Source organism: Melospiza georgiana, chromosome 6 (genome assembly GCF_028018845.1).
Source record: "Melospiza georgiana isolate bMelGeo1 chromosome 6, bMelGeo1.pri, whole genome shotgun sequence".
NCBI lineage: Eukaryota > Metazoa > Chordata > Aves > Passeriformes > Passerellidae > Melospiza > Melospiza georgiana.
This window is the reverse complement of record NC_080435.1, coordinates 17,423,133-17,442,177: the sequence shown is the minus strand read 5'-3', so window position 1 is coordinate 17,442,177 and position 19,045 is coordinate 17,423,133. Positions and strand designations below refer to the sequence as shown.

At 37.2% G+C, this 19,045-nt stretch overlaps 1 protein-coding gene across 2 annotated transcripts in view; it reads right to left on the bottom strand.

The window, feature by feature from the left end:
* PIK3C2A (phosphatidylinositol-4-phosphate 3-kinase catalytic subunit type 2 alpha) overlaps positions 1-19,045 on the bottom strand; it is a 50,287-nt gene that overhangs the window by 8,024 nt on the left and 23,218 nt on the right. For both annotated transcript variants that reach the window (XM_058026393.1, XM_058026394.1), the window contains exons 6-26: positions 18,706-18,817; positions 18,096-18,175; positions 17,923-17,986; positions 15,450-15,593; positions 13,344-13,386; positions 13,042-13,255; positions 12,805-12,927; positions 11,218-11,385; positions 8,944-9,052; positions 8,085-8,227; positions 7,263-7,451; positions 6,704-6,797; positions 6,353-6,447; positions 5,878-6,058; positions 5,233-5,337; positions 4,126-4,218; positions 3,748-3,877; positions 2,172-2,308; positions 1,344-1,513; positions 921-1,077; positions 391-500 (exon numbers count right to left, since the gene is read on the bottom strand). In XM_058026393.1, the coding sequence (XP_057882376.1) occupies positions 391-500; positions 921-1,077; positions 1,344-1,513; positions 2,172-2,308; positions 3,748-3,877; positions 4,126-4,218; positions 5,233-5,337; positions 5,878-6,058; positions 6,353-6,447; positions 6,704-6,797; positions 7,263-7,451; positions 8,085-8,227; positions 8,944-9,052; positions 11,218-11,385; positions 12,805-12,927; positions 13,042-13,255; positions 13,344-13,386; positions 15,450-15,593; positions 17,923-17,986; positions 18,096-18,175; positions 18,706-18,817 (2,661 nt within the window). The remainder of the gene's footprint in view (positions 1-390; positions 501-920; positions 1,078-1,343; positions 1,514-2,171; positions 2,309-3,747; positions 3,878-4,125; positions 4,219-5,232; positions 5,338-5,877; positions 6,059-6,352; positions 6,448-6,703; positions 6,798-7,262; positions 7,452-8,084; positions 8,228-8,943; positions 9,053-11,217; positions 11,386-12,804; positions 12,928-13,041; positions 13,256-13,343; positions 13,387-15,449; positions 15,594-17,922; positions 17,987-18,095; positions 18,176-18,705; positions 18,818-19,045) is intronic.

The window sequence follows — 19,045 nt, the reverse complement described above, 5'->3', positions numbered from 1 at the left end:
CCTCCCTCCCCATTGTGCAAAAGCACTTCTCCAAGAGAGAATTTCTTCACCATGCTTTCCATCATATACTCTGCTATTAAATAATTTAGGGTGTATTCAAACTGTAACTGTTAAACAGCCAGACAAAATTATTTACCCTCAGCACTTCAAACCAATATTTATTTCACACCAGGTCACCCCTAAAATCTGCAAGGTACTTTAGCACAAGCATTACTCTTACACAAGATTGATCTTACTTATGTAGTTAACTGATCTTTTATGATTGTACAGTGTAACTGTTCAACTTGTACAGACACGCTTGTGACCATCCCTAGGAGGTTTTTTCCTATCAGAAATCTTCCATTTAGAGGAAGATACTGGGAGATATTTTAGTTTTCCCTTTTCCAATACCTTGTAAAGAAAATGGTGGCTTCTGCATCTGTTGTTTGGGGCTGGAGAGCATCCTGGACATACTTCAAGTCCTGAACCCCACTTAGTTCTGGTAGCCCAGAAGAAAGCATCTACAAGAAATTGAAATTTAGTTTTAATGTAATGAACCAAGTATGATTTTGTACTGAAATAATTAAGACTTAGACCCTCAAATTCATTTGTGGCTGCACTAATTTACTTAATACTAATGGCAATAGACACCAATTACTTATAATCAGCAGTTATTCCCTATTTCTGCTGAATTAAAAGCAGTTAAAAACTCTTTGCAGTGCAATTTGTGGTAGTATTTTAGTTTTAAATTTTCAAGAAAGAGGTAGGCAGTAAAAAAGCTTAAAAGATTCCAAATGAAGCTTTCTCAAAAAGTAGATGAGATGTTTCTGGCTTTTTTAAAAAAGCCTGCATTATGAATTGCTGCAGCATAAAAAGCACAGTTTTTAATACAACCCAGCACGACAGATCTATCAATTCAATTGAATGTGAAAAATGATTACCAGTGAAAGTAGGTTAAGGAAGAGGCTGGCATGTTTCCTTATCAAGTTGTAAGCTTGGCAACAGAGATCCACAAACAGCTGAAAGCGAATTGTGGGTTTTTCCCCACCATTAATGACATAAGCCATATCTGACGTCAGCACAAAAGGAGCTCGATCCCTGTTCAAAAAGCATAGAATTTGTGAGTTCATCTTAAGGTCTCTTTGTTGTCATGTGCTTCCTGCTGCCCTCCATCCCCACCCTGAAGGTCATGATATTAAATATTCCATTAATGCCATTTCATGGGTTTGGGTTGGGTTCCTCTCCCAAGTGCTGGTCCAGGTTACACAGCACATTCACATGGTACTGGACCTACAGCAGATCTCCCAGAGAACACTTGGAAAAATATCACTTCATTCTCCACATTGCTTAGGTACAGAAAATACCTTTTAAAGCTCCCAAACATTTGTGCATGTCCCAAAAACTTCCCGAAGTCGATGTGGAACATATGCCCGGTGTTCCGCAGCATTATGTTATCGTTGTGGCGGTCACAGATTCCCAGGACATAAGTGGCTACACAGCACCCTGCACAAGAGTAGATGAAGTTCTCTGAAGCCTGGGAGAGAGAGAAAAGAAGTGAATTGAGATCAAATATCAGTGGAAAAACATAATTCATGTATTCAACAGTCAACCTCGATGAGTGCAAAATCCAAACCAGGCAATAAAAATTTCCTTTTTTTTTTCCCCAAATACTGTTCTTCAAACAGTTAAGCTTTGCCAAAATCTCTTGATATCCCACTTTCCAGCAAAAAAAGGTTATTTTATTTTGAACATAAATGAAAGAGAAAAGAGGAGTTGAAGACAAGAGAAGCTGAAGACAAAAGAGGAGTTAGGAAATAAAAGGGTCCAAGACTTGTATTTCCAATGTATTGTAATGGCATTATAGCACAAAAAAAGATATTAATTTTTGAATCTCATGTTGCTCCTAAACTGCAATTAAGAGCAGCCACTATTTGTCCCTCTTAAATTTAAAGTACATTTTTTCTATATCCAATAAAAATTTTTGATGAGAATCTGAAGAATCCATCTGGCTCCTTTTTATGGGAGGGGATTTTAATTTGCTGTTTTTCAAGTATAGAAAAAATTAAGTTTCTTAAATATACAAACCAAATATTTCAATGGAAGACCTGGAATATGAATTTCATTCTTTTATTAGATTGTACTTAGCCCTTTTAAAAGACCTTCAAGAACAAAAACCAGTGCTGAAAAGTTACCTTTTCATACTCTTCCTCCGTAGGATTATACTTCCTCAACCATTCAGCCAGAGGCTTGTCCTTAAAAGAACCTGTCACTCCATACTCCACTTGAATTTTCCTAAGTGTATCTGAAGCAGGAACAAGCTCTACCATGCCTTGATATAGAATAAAATAAAGTGTATTTAGCCATCTCCTTAAGTGATGCTGCATTTTTATTATTCATTCTTAACAATGATGAATCTTACAGTTATAGACCAACCTCCCTGAAAACCTCGTCATGTGTAAAAATAATTCTGTTAGTCCCCCAAGCATTTCCACAGACTATGTTACAAAGTAAACCACGAAACGTGGCAATCCAACTTAGATTACTTCACTACAACTAGCTACAGTTGCTAGAATGCACACTTTAGTTATACTTTGAATAATTAGTTTCTACCACATAACTTTTACTCTAAATTGGGCAAAATACTTTGATGCTGGCAATTCCCACACACTGATAGTGAATTAATCTAGTAACTTTATCTGCTGTCAAGTGCTGAAACAGACCAGACAGTGGGCTTCATAGGTGGCCTTACTTTGGAGAAATAATTTACTAAAAATATTTGTACAGCTAAATCATAAAATGAAAACATGTAGCTGATTAACAGAATTTTACTTCTATTTTGGCAAGAGCTACTAAAGGTACATCTGTAATTTACATCCATTTGACTCTTCCCCTTGAATCTTTTGAGTACTTTAAGGACACTAATATTAGCAAAAAGGAAAAAAAAAGCTACATAAATCAAGTCATCACTCAGAGTAGGAGGAAAAGCCATCTGTTTCTCTAAAAAGCAAGTCTTACATAAATAGAAGCTTTTTGCTTAGTTTTGCCAACCTAAATTTCTATCTTTTCCATGTATTTAAGAGTTTTGGTCATGCTATTCATCTGACTAAAGAAATATTTCATTTATTGTTTATCCTCTTAAATATCTTTGGTTTCTATTGGCTAGCTCTAGAGAATTAGCTAAAACTAGGAAAAAGCATGTTCAAGGTGCAGGGCACAGTATTTGCACTCAGAGTTCTGTGACCTACTTTCAAACCCCAGAGACAACTTCATCTTGCCAAGGAACTTTCACCAGAATATGACACAAATGCTGGGGGACACTGTGTGTGCATGTCAAGGGCTGGTTCAAATTTTTCTTCTTTTTGCACGTTTCAGCACCAGAATGATACTCCCTGACTCAACTGCAGCAGATTCCAAGTACTTCAGCATTTTGGTTTGCATTGCAATACTTTCACCATAATTAAACTTTCAGACTGAGGATTGCTGTAGCAACATGATTTTCTTGTGTTGCAGTAAGAGCAACCTTGATTTTTATCGCTGTATTTGTTTGTTCCACTGTTCATTGACAACACAACACTCAAGAAAACAAAACTGGATGCCACTCAGCCATCAGGAAACTCAGAACAATTTAACTTATTATTCTCTCAAATACTGAAGTTCCTTGCAGAGGAACTGTTCCTTGGCACCTTCTGCCCAGAGGTTTTTCATTATCAATGTGACAATAAATTGAAAGGGGGAAGCAAAGATTAAAAACAACATCTAGTTTAGCACCTCGGTCTTTTCCAGTTGAGAGACACTTGAAGATAACCATCCTTAGATCCAATCCCTCCTGCAGCCAGATCTTATCCATGATCTTAATCATTTGTAAAGCCAACATATCTTGTCTCAGATCTTCTCCAACCTTACATGGAAAAATAAAAGTTAACCAATGACACAATAAACTTAAAAGAGGAACAGACTACAATTAAACTTTCACATGTGGTAAATGTTTATGTTTTATGGACTGTTCACATGTTGGTTTCTAGATACACACGAGCAAACTCATGGAATAACTAAGCTTATTGGTCTATGCTAAAATTAATTGATACCAATGAAATAGTGATTATCATTCAACTTCATTATTTCCTCCAGTACACATGCAAGGCCTACCTTAAACATCACATTAATTTCTTCTCCCAGCGGGTCAGCATTTATCAGTGCAACTTTCAGTGGTACTGCATTGGAGCTGAAGAAAGAACAGGCCTGCAAGTAGATTTAATGTCAATGGTCAGAAAGGACTATTCCTGCTAGCCCAGAAAACAAGACACTGTGACAACAAGCAGGTTTGACACACAATGTGTCTATTCAGACTTTTAACATTTCCATTGTGGTGAATACGTGCTTCCCTTGAATAACAAGCCCTTTGGCTGTTATTTGTTGAATTCTTGTACAAAAGCCAACAGTGCTGCACAGTGATGTTTCAAACATTCTAAAGGGAAGAGTGAATAAAACATGAATAAATATTTTATCAGCAGCTTTTTCTTGAAACCTAGGAGATGTATTAAAAATGTGTATTTGTGTGTTTCACAGTATCTTCTCATTTATCTGCTTTCAAGTCCCTGCTCATGATTTAATAGTTACAGTAGAGAAGGAAAGTGAGATGAGCTGTCTCTCAAACACAGGATTAGTTCAAGCATTAACAAACCTTTAGGTTTTCAGTCATGCATGATGATATAATCAAGACTGTGGTTGAGCAGATATTGTCAAACCTTGCAGTGTTCTGGAAAAATAATTTACCTGCTTCTCCTACATTATTACTTGCTGGACCTTCACAATAAAATAAAGCTACTGCCTCCCTCTCCAGCATATCTGGACACAATCAGTATCAGGCAGTTTCACGTGTTTCACAGTATTTACTCACTGCTTTGAACTTTATATTTTTGGTCAATTTCCTTTTTTGATTACTAATGCACACAAGACTTTTTCATGCACTTTCAGAATTGCTGGTCTCAGGAGACAGGGTCTGAAGATGTAATAAGTTATTACAGATATCTGTCAATATTTTTAATACAAGTGCCCTTGTTGGTTTTACACTGTATTTGTACACATTTTATCTTTGCTCACCAAGTTTTGCTGGCTTATTCAATCAGCATTTTTGATTAAACCCCATCTCCACAGCATAAAGAGCTTTCAAGCACTTGGTTTTTTTTAATTTGTAAAAGCTTTACCTAGATGTAATTCTTACAAAAGAGTGTTGAAACCCTGAATGTGCAGTACCTTAATATTTAACTCTTTTGCCACAAGGCTGGGATTGAGAGGCAAACGACATTTGTTCTTCAAGAAAAACAACTGCACACGCTCCATGCCATTCTGCAAGGCAGCCTGCAGACAGAAAGAAAATTCAGCTGACATTTTCCTCACTGAATCATCTACAGAAAACTTCTGGACAAAGTTACCCTGAAGGCACTATTTTAACTCCCTAATGTCAAAGGAATGCCAGAAACTACAGCTCCTGGTTTAGCTATGATAAATACCTAAGCCTAGCAATGTAACACTCATCACACATGTTTGTGGGGTTTTTTTTTTTTACTGAACCAGATGACAGCATCCCACTCCATCAAACTCTAAGCTCTATCATCAGCACAAAACCAGGTATCACATTCCTTTGTATGATGAGATCATTCTTCAGCAGTAAAAGGTTTAAATTCATTTCCAGTTATCATACACAGAAACCATCCTATACTTTCTTGCCCTATCACCTCACTATATGTTTCAGATGACAAACTTGACAAAAACATCAACTTCATCAAACTTTGCAGAGCAACAGGTTCATAAAACTTCCTATATATCTACATAACATTTTGAATTTAGACTAAAAAGACAAGTAAGTGGATTAGTTTTGAATTAAAAATATATACACACCTGCCGAGCAGATCCACTCATTTGCTTTACTCTTTCTGCTACCATTCCAAAGAGCTGCACTAGCCTGGTCTGCTTCTCCAGCTCTTCCCTCAGCCTTTTTCCACAGACTGAAAGAAAAGCTCCAAGAATTTGCTCATATCTTACACCAAACTTTGTATCATACAGTGTATCCTTAAGAAGCCTGAAATAAAGGATAGAAGTTAATTTTTCCTATGGAAAATACAGCAAATAATACAATATTAAGACATTAAAATAGTTTAGTGAACCAGTACTATGTATGTCTGAAGGTTTGTGCTTTGTAGAGGCACTATGCTTCATTAAAAAAACAAACAACCAGGATCTACATTCTGTATAATCACCATTCACAACAATCATTGTTATGTTATTGAATGATGATGTTAAGAAGGACTTTTTATCTACAATATTAATCTTGTGGCACACACATTACATGAGCAATGAACAAAGAACCCCTTACCAGTACAGGTAGTGTGCAACCCGAATGCTTCCCAGTGCCCGAGCCAGAAGAAATTTCACAAGAGCACTGTCAAGGTAGGTTTCATACTTCAATGCCTAAATACAATGGAAATGACATAAATCAGGTCTGCATTTAATTCCTGATGAAGATATATTTTGTGACTAATGCACAGACAGAGTTACCACAAATACTTTGGACAGTCACAAAGAGATTATTTATTCAAATTGTTTCCCCTACTGTGCATTTCAGTTAGAGGCACTCAACTGCACTTCTGCTACTGGTCAGAAGCAATTCCTTTGGGTTTTCAAGAACCAGAAAAATTCAAACCTCTGTGTAGGCAGCAAGTCTTACCTGCACGAACTGAGGGAGGAAATCTGTTAACTCATCATCAGTCAATGTCTTTATCCAGTTCACAGCTGTATTTCGTACTTCCTGATCAGCAAACCTAGAAAGTCACCACAAATCCACATCACATTTTCTCTGCTCATATAGGATTTTTTCTTATTCTTTTTTTTTGAGATCAGCTAGATAGAAAAGCAATCATATAAAGTCTTTAAAAGATCAATAAGGGACCTACAAGGCCCTTCATCACCTAAGATGCAACCACATGTGCATGTTTAGGACAAACACAATCAAAACCTCTCAAAACTCTGTCTGTATAAACTCCTGTCCTGTTGCATGTTAAACTTCAGAACTCTAACCACAATTGCTGTGCTTTCACTACATGACTTGGTTAAGCCTACATCAATAAAGCATACATGGAGTTCTTTAAAATTTTAAAAATATTTAACTTTTTCTGCAAGAAATTCAGCAGTTTTTTCCCACAGAACACCATTCCAGGATCTTCTATCAAAGAAGAGTCATTTAATACTGAACAAGATACAGGAAAGTTTATTTACAGTTTTCTTACTTTGAATCAAGTAGTTCCAGTGCAGCTAAGGGTGATAAAGGAGGCCACCTCTGAAGTAATGAATATATTTCTGGAAGACTTGCCCAGTCCCAGTGAGGGGCACTAACCAGTATTTTTGGTAGGCTATTAGGATGGCTATGACAATAATGTCTCTTCTCCCACAGAAATTCTTTATCTTCTTTTGACAGCCTGCAGACAAGAGCATCTCAGTTTATAATGCACATGACAAACCATCACCTGAATAACCCCAATGCCACTGACTGCTGTATTTAGGCAGATAAATTAACACACAGAATGGAATTACATTGAAATTATTCTTTCCTCCACAAAAGTCAAAACAAGAAGCCAAACAAAGCCTCAAACATTAAGGAAACATTTGTTCAAATTTATAATTTGGGCAGGACTAAAATTAAGTTTTAGTATAATCTGAAATAAACCAAAACCACTAATTTATTTTTTGTGCAGATGAGTAGGAAAGGCTGCCAGAAAAGCTCCCATGGCACATGAACAGCCACTGCTGGAACTCCCTGGAACTGAGAAACTGCCAGGTAGGAACAGGTGACTACAATAGGCAGGCAAAGGGGCAGCAGTCTTGTTGCAAGAAACTAACAGCAGCAGCCAAGGAAAATGGAAGGAAATTCATTAAGTCGGTACCATGATTTCACATGTTTAATTCAATCTCTTTTTTAAGTCTCTACAGGTCTTCAAAATATATTAAAAAAATTAACAGAAACTCAAGAATACATAAGTATTCCATACCCTATTTACAAATTGTCATGTGCAAAAAGAGCCCAGCTCTTTTTGAAGAAGAGATGGACATACCCAATGGTGCTATCCTTGGAGAGAATGGCAAGGAGACGTTCTCTCAATGGTTTTTCTAATGTTTCTACAGAATGATGCACAGTAGTCTTTGCAGCTTGAGGAATTTTATATTCAATATCAAAAGCGTGGGATGGGAAATCAATCTGAAAAAAAAAAAAAAAAAAAAAAGAGAAAAGCTCAGATGTTTGGGTATCTGAACTCTTTGGTTCTACAAGTGCAACAGTCCCCAGATACTGTTTGCTGACTATTTTTTTCCATCTCAATTCTTCTACATGACTACAGCTCCTAAATGTACAGCTGAGTTATTGCACATTGCAGTGGCTGGAGCACTCCTCAGAAGAGAAGTGAGAAATGCTTAGAGCACAGATAATCAGAGCTGTTCAAACCCACACCAGTGGTTTCCACCTAGCCACTCACTCAGGCCATGTTTTGGGACTGCTGAGCCATGCCTAGTAAGGCACCTTCTCTTTGGAGGGAAAATTGAACTCTGAATTGAGAAAGAGAAGTGCTTGTGTTCTGTAAGGAGCTGGAATTGCTACTGCTGGTGTCCAGACAACTCCCATCTCAGCACCCATTTCTATGGACTGCTTTCAAAAACATTCTCTCCCAGTGCTGGCAGCATGTCATGCCAAAGCACTTCTGAATTCTCTTACTTCCAGACAGCTATTCAATAACAGATTTGCAGAGACTTCCAGGAGCTTCCCATTCTTTGCCCTTATAGTTTAGTAATCACTATTCTATATTGACTTAAACATTACTGAGCAGTACTTTCCCTTTCCCCAAAACATTTACCTAATATGACTTACAACAAATCACAACATTCAAACAAAGCACAGAATAAATCAGAAGTATGTATAACCTGCAGCACTATTCTTTCCATATTTCCTTTCTTGCTGGTCACCCCTGACACATGATGAGGATGTGATGTGGTCCACAGTTGCAACAGTTTTGTCCCACTAGTTAACAATCTGAGAAAAGAACATGTACAGGTTATTAGCATCACAGTCTCTTTACTTCACCAAAATATTATTGTCAAATTAATTTACTGATTTTCACTGGCTGTCGTCTGTACTTTAAGTGCTTTAAAGGGATGCACACACTTCTAGGTGGAAAAGGCAAAGGAAAAAGTTCAGTTGACACAGATAAATTAGGTGCTCCCTATTCTTTAAGTCAGAAAAGGAATACTTTTGCTTCTGAGAAAAAAACTGAACACACACACACTTTCCTTAGCTTCTAGAAAAAAGGCCCAGGCATATGAATCTTACAGGCATCACCATTTGCTGGACTTCTCACATTACCAGATTCTGCAAGGGCATATCAAATGACATTTATATTTGCCAGTGTATTCCTAACATTAATATCATTTCCAGCTGTAGTAGGGTACAACTGAAGACACTTCATAGATCAACTAAGTGTTGAATGTTAGCTACAGAAAACTTCCATCAGTCTTTCAAAATCAAAATGTTGCTCAAAAGACTGCTTGAAGGCCAAGCCTTAAGTACATTTTGAAAGATGCTTCAGGTTTTATATGTATTTCAAATAAAGAACAGATATGTAAATATTGATTAACTAGGAGCTTGTCATACCAATAGAGATTACCAAATCATGCCACTAAAGCACAACTGAACAGCTTATTCTTTTTCATACTTCTCCAATTTAATACAGTTGCCACAGCCTTCTGTCTCATCCACAAGCAATGATGACTTCAGACACTCCACATGCATTTCAGCAAAGGGAATTTTAACTCGGCCATGGATTCTTCCAAAACACACAAATGACCAGTCTTGTTCTCCCCTTATTTCAGTTAGTTTCAAGTTGTAGCTCCTGCCTGCCATTGATGCTATTTTCAACTGTAACTGGAATATCTGGCTACCACTTTTAATTACCTTGGTCTGGATTTAATTTATGTGGACTGCAAGTGGATTAGATCACTAAGCATCTCTACAGCTCTTACATACAGGCCACGCAGCAAGCTCTGGCACAACACACACCATTGTAGTCCTCTGCATAAACAGAAAATACAGTTTTCTCCCCAAACTAACTCCTATGAGAACACCATCAAGACAAAATAAATTTGCAATTCAAATAAAAAGCTGTGCTTTCAAATACTGTGAAATGTGGTATTTAGATAGCAGACTGAAATGCAGCATTTAAACAGAAAGTTGAAATAAGCATTATTTGTGAAAAGAAATCCAAGCTCTGGTGGAGACTGAAAGCAGCTGCAGGCCATCTTTGCAATGCAGGAAATCCTAAACTCTGTGACACCCTCAAGCTGTTGGAATCATCACCAGACAAAAGAGAAAGCAGAACAAGTAAAGTCAAACCCAGAACCAGAGGATGCAAAGCACACGAAACAGGCACAGGCAACACATGGCAGTAACTGTCCAGGAAAGACCTGACTGCCTTTCTGCAGCCTTGCTTGACAATTTAAACTCACAGTAAGCCCTAGAAGTCAGCAGCAGACATAAATAGGAAACTAAGCATGAATGCAGAAGCTGTTTCACAGTGGTGTGATCACTTCTGCACCATGATGTCTAATTTGGGGACTGTGGTTCCAGCCTACTGGTTAATGTCTCACTGAGTGGCTGTCCCAGTGATAAGTGTTTTGGAATGAGCTTTGTAATCAAAGCTGGAAGAACAAAGCAACTTGAATCAATCCAGAAACACTCAGCTTAGCAAAGTTACAGCAGGCTTTTCATTCTTAGTAAAAAGCACGTAACAGCATCCAGCAGCTGTATTGGAAGAAAAGCCAGTTCAAACCAGAAACATGCCACAAGTTTAACACACTTGCTAATTATCCCTTTATTTTAATTGTTTAAAATAAATCCAATTCTGAATCAAAAGGAATAATTTTAGAATATTCTGGGTATAATCATCCAAACAATATTCAACTTCCTCCAGCAGTGAAGTTTTTTTCAGCTAGTGAGATGGAAATCCTACAACACAAGACCACGTTTTGTCCTCTATTTAATGAAATGTACTTTTTCTGTATCAGTACAGTTTACACTTCCTACCTTTATCATAGCCCACTATATTCAATATCAGAGAGTCAATTTCTGTAGTTATGGGTGTGGAGGAAGCCCTACACAGAGCAAATCATATTGATAATCTTACCCATATTTTGGATACTCACCGCCTAAAATCAAACAGAGGGAGAGAAACCTGACCCAAATTCTCTGGGCCCTTTCTCTGCTTATTTGAGTCAGGGGAACTCCCACTACTTTGATTTAGGATTCCAAACAAAGTCAGACGTAAGACTGATTCCAAAGGCAACTGTGAAATCTGGATGGGGAAAATTATTCTATAAAATAAAAGTATTAAAAATAAGTCAATTAGAAAAAAGGCAGCAGTTAGTAAGTTACAGGCTTATCCATATAATCCATTTATGCCTCTTGCTTTCAAAAAGTCAATTAACATTGAAGAACAAGTGTTAAATATCCATGCAATCATATTTCACTCTACTTCATCTCCCATGCCAATGGTTTGTAAAACCTGCTAAATTACACTCCTGCACTACAGTCATATTTGGAACAACCCTTTTAATCTCTGTCTATTAAATCACATTCCTTGCACACAATTGACTGTCCAGCATAACCAGTTTTCCCACTCCACTCACTAGGAAGGGCACACAGAACTCCATGTTAGCCACCCCCTAATTTTTCAGATTGAAAGTGTCAGCTGCCAATAGTTTCCCATCCAAATGAAAGAATCAAAAACTACTAAAAGTTAAATTCTAAATAGTACAAAATCCATAAAGCAAGCAGCTGAGGAGTATACACTTCACTGAGCTGTTCAAGCTTCCACTTTTGTTTACACTGTTTTTACAGCCTAAAAATGTTCTTTTAGTTTGATTTCTCTGTAGAACATGACAATTACACTATAAAGCACCACGCTGCTGTCAGCAGCTTTTGAGCAATCTAGCAGACCTTTCACTGTAATACACCAGTACCTGCCAGCAAAAGATCTGACATTTAATCCCTTCATCACCAGAAAAAAAAGGTAGCAGGAGTACTCTCTGAAGGTAAGTGTTCTAGAAACTCTCAGTGCTGATCTGAAATAATTTGTTCACCACAAACTCTCAGGGTATTCCTTAGGGTCTATCTCTGACCTTCAAAACCAGTCAGGAGAGCAGATATGGGGCACCATGGAGCTCACATGATGCCTCAGACATGACAGGCTGCCTGATAATCAAGTGGCAGAGATTAAGTCGTGCACAGATAATGAAGAATATTCCTCTTTCAGTTAGCAGATACCACCTGCCATGATCTCCCTATCTTTTCTCTGCATGCCCTTCCTTCTTCCTTTCTACCTTCTGTATGTGGAATAAAAACTGACTCAGCATTCATGTTAGTAAAAGTGTGACATTGCTTTTCCTCTCCATTTACATAAATTGAGCTGTACATAAAAGCAAGTTTTATTTTTTAATCTCTCTTAAAGCAGCACAAGCCATTCCCATTGCAAGGAATGTTATGACCTTCCCATCTCCCTGTAATTTTATGCTACAAACACATTAGTACAGGGCACTTGTCCAGCATTCCCATTCCCCCTTTTACAATGAGTACTGAAATACCATTTGGAAAAATATTTCTGATTTTGATCAGTAAATTGTTCTTTGGAAGCTTGAAATGCAATTAGAACCAAGAGTTGCTTGAATGACAGCATTCAGCAGCTAGCTAAAACAAAACATTTTATTGAGTTTTAACAGACTGAAGTCACTTACAGTTCATCCCATTTAATCAAGTAGAAGAAGTTCTTGTATGTGCCAACCTTCTTGGACTGAACAGGTTTGAAGAGATCTTTCCCATTATGAGTCAGAGAGCAAATCAAGTAGTATTTTTCATAACTGGGTAAGGAAAAATTTAAACATAAAAACATAAAAATCCCATTAAAAATTATATTTATATATAAATATATAAATAAATAAAAGGAGGAATTTTACAATAGGTAAGTCACTTACTTTGACACCCAACCAGAAGAAATTCCATGAGCAGCAAATATTGTGAACTGGAGATGTTCTGTGGCAGTCCAAGCTTCCTTGGTACTCCTACTCTCTTCTGGAGAAATTGCTGCTGAAGTGCTACAGGAATTTGTGTGGAGTTGCAGAAGGGCCTCAACTGCTCTTGTTAACTGGTCCAGACTCACTTTCAGAGGGTGTTCAGGCCGCAGTGAACCTAAATGATAATTTATTTTGAATGCATTTCTTCCTAAATTAGCTGCCTCCGAACAGTTTCTAAATAAAACTTGAAGCGCTTTACTCACCAGAGGGACTCTTGCTATTGTCATCACCACATTTTAAGGATACCTACACAATAAAATCAGAGGAAATTTCAATACTGAAAATCCATATTAGTTTTTCACAGCTATTAAGTATCTTATACAGAAATTATGAACTATCTGAATTAGGCTCATATTTAAGTTTATGTAACAAATCTTTTCACTCAAAGTTCCTCAAGAGTTAACTAACAGCATCACAATTTCCATATGATGCAGCAACTATTCACCAAGTCCAAAAGCTCATTTTTTGTCAAGTCAACTGCTTTGACATGTTTTATATGAAGTTCAGAAAGACACAGTACATTGGAATATTGCCCAGGATAATCTAACTTCTCTAAGTAGACATAAAACTTGCTCAGGGCTGTTATGGATGAAAGCAGAAGTCATTAGCTTATTTACCAGTAATTTAAATCTGAACAGCTTTAAACAGCTCTTTTTTTTTTTGTTTTGTTTGTGGCATTTTATTCAGTAAATTTATAAATATAAATTTACTGAATAAAAAAAGTATTAAACAACTGAGAAAATGAACAGTAAGGACTATCACTTTGTACAATCTCTCTGCTTCTTGGTCTGCTAAAATGGAAGTCTCAACATGATGCAATATCACAGCAATGTCTAGTCTCAACAAAGACAATGTTGAAACCAAGAGGTGACAAACAAATCATGGGAATTCACTCCCTTCTAATCAGGAAGGGTTTCATGCCCAATTCAAGCCCTGATAAAACTAAAATTTTTAATGAAAACTAAGCTTGTGGTTTAAAATCAAACCCCAGTGAATTCCTAACTTCCTACAAAGTCTGCCACAAGTGCTGCAGAAGATGAAAGCTCTCCTTACACTTCTAGTGTACTAATTGAGCATCTTCAACTTAAAGTTTGAATATCAAAAAAATTCACATTCTTACAAAAATGCAGTCACTTTGTCCAACCACAAAGATTTACTTTGAAAAAAATAAAATCAAACAATATCTTACAAAAGATTACAATGCAACAGTCTCCAATACTTATAGCATTTTTGTTTCTCAAAGCAGCCTACATGCCTGCATACTGTGTAAGGCAATGTCCACCATAAAATAATCGCAGGGTTTTATTAATAAAATCTCACCTTTTTCAAATTCTACTGGAGCTATTTGTACACTGTAATCTAATTTTTGGGAGCTACTTGTACACTGTAATCCAATTATTTCTACACTATTATTTTTGGGAGCTATTTGTACACTGTAATCTAATTATTTCTACAGCTTTCTCCTACCAAAAAGCAAACACTGAAAAATATTTATATGCTGTATTTCACTATGTTGTCTTAATGTCTTCTGCACTTCCCTGTAAGAATTTTAGTTCTTGTGACAACTATATTTATCTGTCTTCTGCTCAGTATTACAAACACATCACTGAACTGATGAAGCCAAAAGCAAATAGAGCATCACATGAGTTGCCACTCTGGTAAGGCAGCAGGACAACAGAAATAGCATTATAAGGTTATTCAGCTTTTTTATTTGCACACATCTCCACTTAATGACTGTTTTTGACAACATAACTTGAGACTGTCCTGCTCAACTGAACCATTCATTAGAAGGCAGTTGCATCATGAAATTCTGGGCTGTTTGAGAGATTTTGGGCTTGTCCTTATGCTCAGGAATGCAGGAGCATGAACTGTTAAGAGTTTAAAGATGCTATTGCTAGTCACAAACACTGCTGGGAAAATACATGATGTCAATTCCTCCTTTAAAGCACAACTGCATTAATTTTAGACAGCATGAGCTCCTGTCAGTTTCTCTCAGTCAGATTTAGTGGCATCTGCTGTGACACAAGTTTCTAGTTACAGAACCAGAAAACAGTACTTTAAAAACTGATTTTAAAAGTCACTATTTAGAAAAAGGAAAATATTCCCAGAGCAAGTGATGAATGCATTAACAGCAGAGAGAAGTCAAAATAAATGGAAGATGTCAAGTAAAACAGATAAATAAATAAATAAAACCCAACAAAAAATCCCAACAGAACCCTGACAGAACTGTTGCTGGTATTTCCAGCTACTAAAGACTGTAAAATAAAATTTATCAGTTAAAACATGCAATTTATAGAGAGAAAGTTTACCTCAGCATTTTTAATCCTTGGGAGATTAACAGCCCTCCTGAGCTTCTTCACTGATTCCGTTATTGCAGGAGTCTCTACACAATCCAATGTAGAACAGATTTTTCTGACAGTCTTAATTACATGATCTACTGCTTTATGCTGGTTCTATTAAGGAATGTATGAGAGAACAGATTGGTCTGATCACAATTGTGAAACCCAGCATTGCTTTAATGTTTTTTTAATGAATTGCCAAGAAAACATCACTATGAGATGCACATCTCCATTATAATAAATTGTGTTGTAATGACTGGAATGAAGAAAAAACTCAATATTGAGAACTACCTTATGAATGCCAAAAACACAGCAGTACAGATCCTAGAATGAGGAGGATTACATTAGGAGGTTCCAGGAAACATTAGCAGGTTCCCAACCATTTTTCTATTGAACTGTTGGGAAACAATTATTTTCTAATGAGATACAAAGCTCGGTTTCCCTCATGGCCTAAAAAGAAAGTGCAGTTCAAAAAAGAATATTGAATTAGTGTGAGGAAACAATGCTAAAGAAGCAGTGCTTCAATTTCAGTCCACAGGTTTAAATTACACTGACACTTCTACTACTTACACTACAGTACCCCTTCCATGATGGAACTAATCTTTTTTATTTCACTTTAATTTATGTTTGTAGGCTACTTAAGACAAAGTTGAGCTGCTCCTAATATTCTCTTCCTTCTACTCTTCCAACAGAAGAAAAGTCACTTGAGTGAAATCTGAATTATCCTAGGTTTCCTGGGGTTTGTTTTTTAATGTAAGGAAAGTCTTCACTCAATTTTAAAGAACACATGTAGAAAATTAAAATATTTGCCTCAAAATAATAGTTTACTTTTTAAAGTAGGTTTCTTTCACAATAACTTCTGAGCACTTACAGCTAAATAAGAGGAAAAACTATTGCAATACTCTCTCACTAAGATGTAAGTTGATTCCCAACCACCACTCTCCCAGACATATACTTGTAGCCTTCCTACAAATGGATAGCAAAGAAGCCATTTGAATCAGAAAGTTTTTAAACTGAGAGCTACCTGGCAACAATTAACTGCTCTGGTAAGAAAATAACCACAGAAGTCAGAAGACACTGTAAATATTTAAGCCATTCTTCCAAAGCTAACAAATTGAAGGTAACAGCTTCTTTGTGACATGGAAGGAGAAATTTCCACTGCTTTTTTCCTCACAGGCTCTCAAATCTCAATAAAAAGACAATTGATAACTTTCAGAGTGTTCAACAATGTGAAATCAAAGCCCACGTGCAATTATTTATGGATTACCCTTCTTCACCTGGATTAGCAATCTTCAGCTACTGAATATGTAAAGGAATTCACTTCATGAAGTAAAAAATTCAAATGCAGAACTGCTGCTATTTGGACCTAATCATCACCACCTACAAACCACATCTCCCAACCTCAGAAAGCTCAATTTCCTACAAGCTCAACACAGGGTAGAACACAAATGTGAATCGAGATGTTTTGCATTCCTCATCTCAGCCTGTGAAATCACAGCTAAACAAAGAAGCTGAAGCAGCTGCAGGAGCAAAGCAACAAAAGCACCACCATGGCAGGGAGCACTAACAGCTCACTCCTCTACAAAAAGGTTGTGTTCAAAACTACCCTTGAGAACGTGGTGAATCAGCAGCAAGGGAATTAAATAATATTAAGGGAGTATGGAAATAGCAGACAGCAGCTTGTTCAGGCCTGCATTCCTGGAGAGGCAAACAAACATAGTGGAAATGAAAAGTATTGCAATTAAGTACTTCATTTCAAGACTGGTTAAAAAACACAGTTATCTAATGTTAAAGCATTTAAGACTCCAAGTTACATTACTATCAGCAGTTAAAAGCAGCTTCTCCTTTGAGAAATGAGCAGGTCATATCCATAAGCTTTTGCAGATGAGATATTACTCTAAACTATTCAACATACAACCTGCTTAAAGCTACCTGTCATACACCAAAACAAACAATTTTTTGACAGGGTATTTTAAATTAATTGAATAACACAGAAAAAAACATTATTATGCTTTGTGTAGAACTTATTTGTATGTTCCAAACATGCTTCAGTTCTAACTCCCATTGTACACAACTGTTACTGCTCTCTATTATGCAGATTTTTATCTGTTAGTAAATACATCCTTCATGGCTGTCAACAACAGCCATAGTCAGAATTCTGACTTCTTCCCTATTCTCCTGAATTAACCTCTTCCAGCATGTTTGGGGCAGAGGTTACTTTGCATCCCAGGACTTGGGAAGATACATTTCTAGTTGTGATTATCAGGTAATAAATGGTTTGCAAGAAAAGCCAGGAAGCAAAGAAGAGCAGAAATCTAAATACCCATGATTACAATTTCACAGTTTGCTCAGATTCTCAGTTTCCCCAAGAAAACCTGTGAGTCTTTTTGCCAGCTACCTCACCAGTGACTTTGGTCACTTTGGGTTCAGCAATAAACCTTACCTCATTCTTAAGGGCTATGTTCACTTGCTTGTGATACACCTCAAGAAGCTCTTCAATGGAAGACCTGCAAGAAATAAAAGCTCTTGAACACAAGTACAAGAACAGAACACCACCTTGGTCAGGAATTCAGCGGTGATCAGCAATTGATTATTAAAATAACCACAAAACATTACCTTATGATAGGTTCTCTGAAAGGCTTTTCTACTTTGTGGAGGTGTTTGGTTAGATGTACAGGTGTCCTGTCATCATCTTCCTGCAATAAAACATGAGGTACTAAGTCCAGTTCTCACCTTTCTATAACATTTTGGAGAGTTAATTACTAACACCTGGGGTGTTGAAGGGGAAATATGTAAGGTGATCTCTTTAAAAGGGAAAACAAATAACTACTTAATAGCCTGTGAAATGTGTACACATGGGGGCAGAGGGAAGAAACAACCATCAAGTGCCCAACTATGCAGATACCAGATACTCCTTCCTTCCTCTTCCATGGTCTGACACACATTTAATTAAACTCAAACACTGTTCCCAGCTTTTATTTAACTCTAAATTTGTTCCTTCTTTTCCAAGCCTCAAGTTTAGTCCCACTGCTAGCATACCATTTCCAGGTATAAAATACTTGGCTCTAGTAAGAGGCATTACCCATATTTATGTAATTTGCCTTGTGAAAACTCAGTAATGTATTTCACTCTCTGGCAGGATAAAGAGGGCATTTCCCAGAGCAAGCAGGCATGCTGATGTGCCAGTGCCACCAGAGATGCCAGCCTGCAGAGCAGGAGCACTCACGGTGCGTGCCAGGTCGCTGCACATGGCGCTGCGGGTCAGCAGCTGCAGGCTGATGTCCGTGTCCCACTTGCGGCAGCTCTGGATGTACTCGTGGCTTCCTATGCAGTGCTTGCTGAGAAACAAAAGCAGCCACAGTCACAACCAAAAATCACACCAAATATTCCAGGCAACTTGTTGCCATGAAGTAAGGAAATGGTGAATCAATTTCCGTGCCATCCTTGGTCCGATTTTTACTTCTGCACAAGTTTTTATACAGTATTGCAGATACCTGCACTTGTGCTACAGCTCTTAATCACAAAGGTTAACACTGAAATATTCTAACCCAGAATGGGGCTTATTA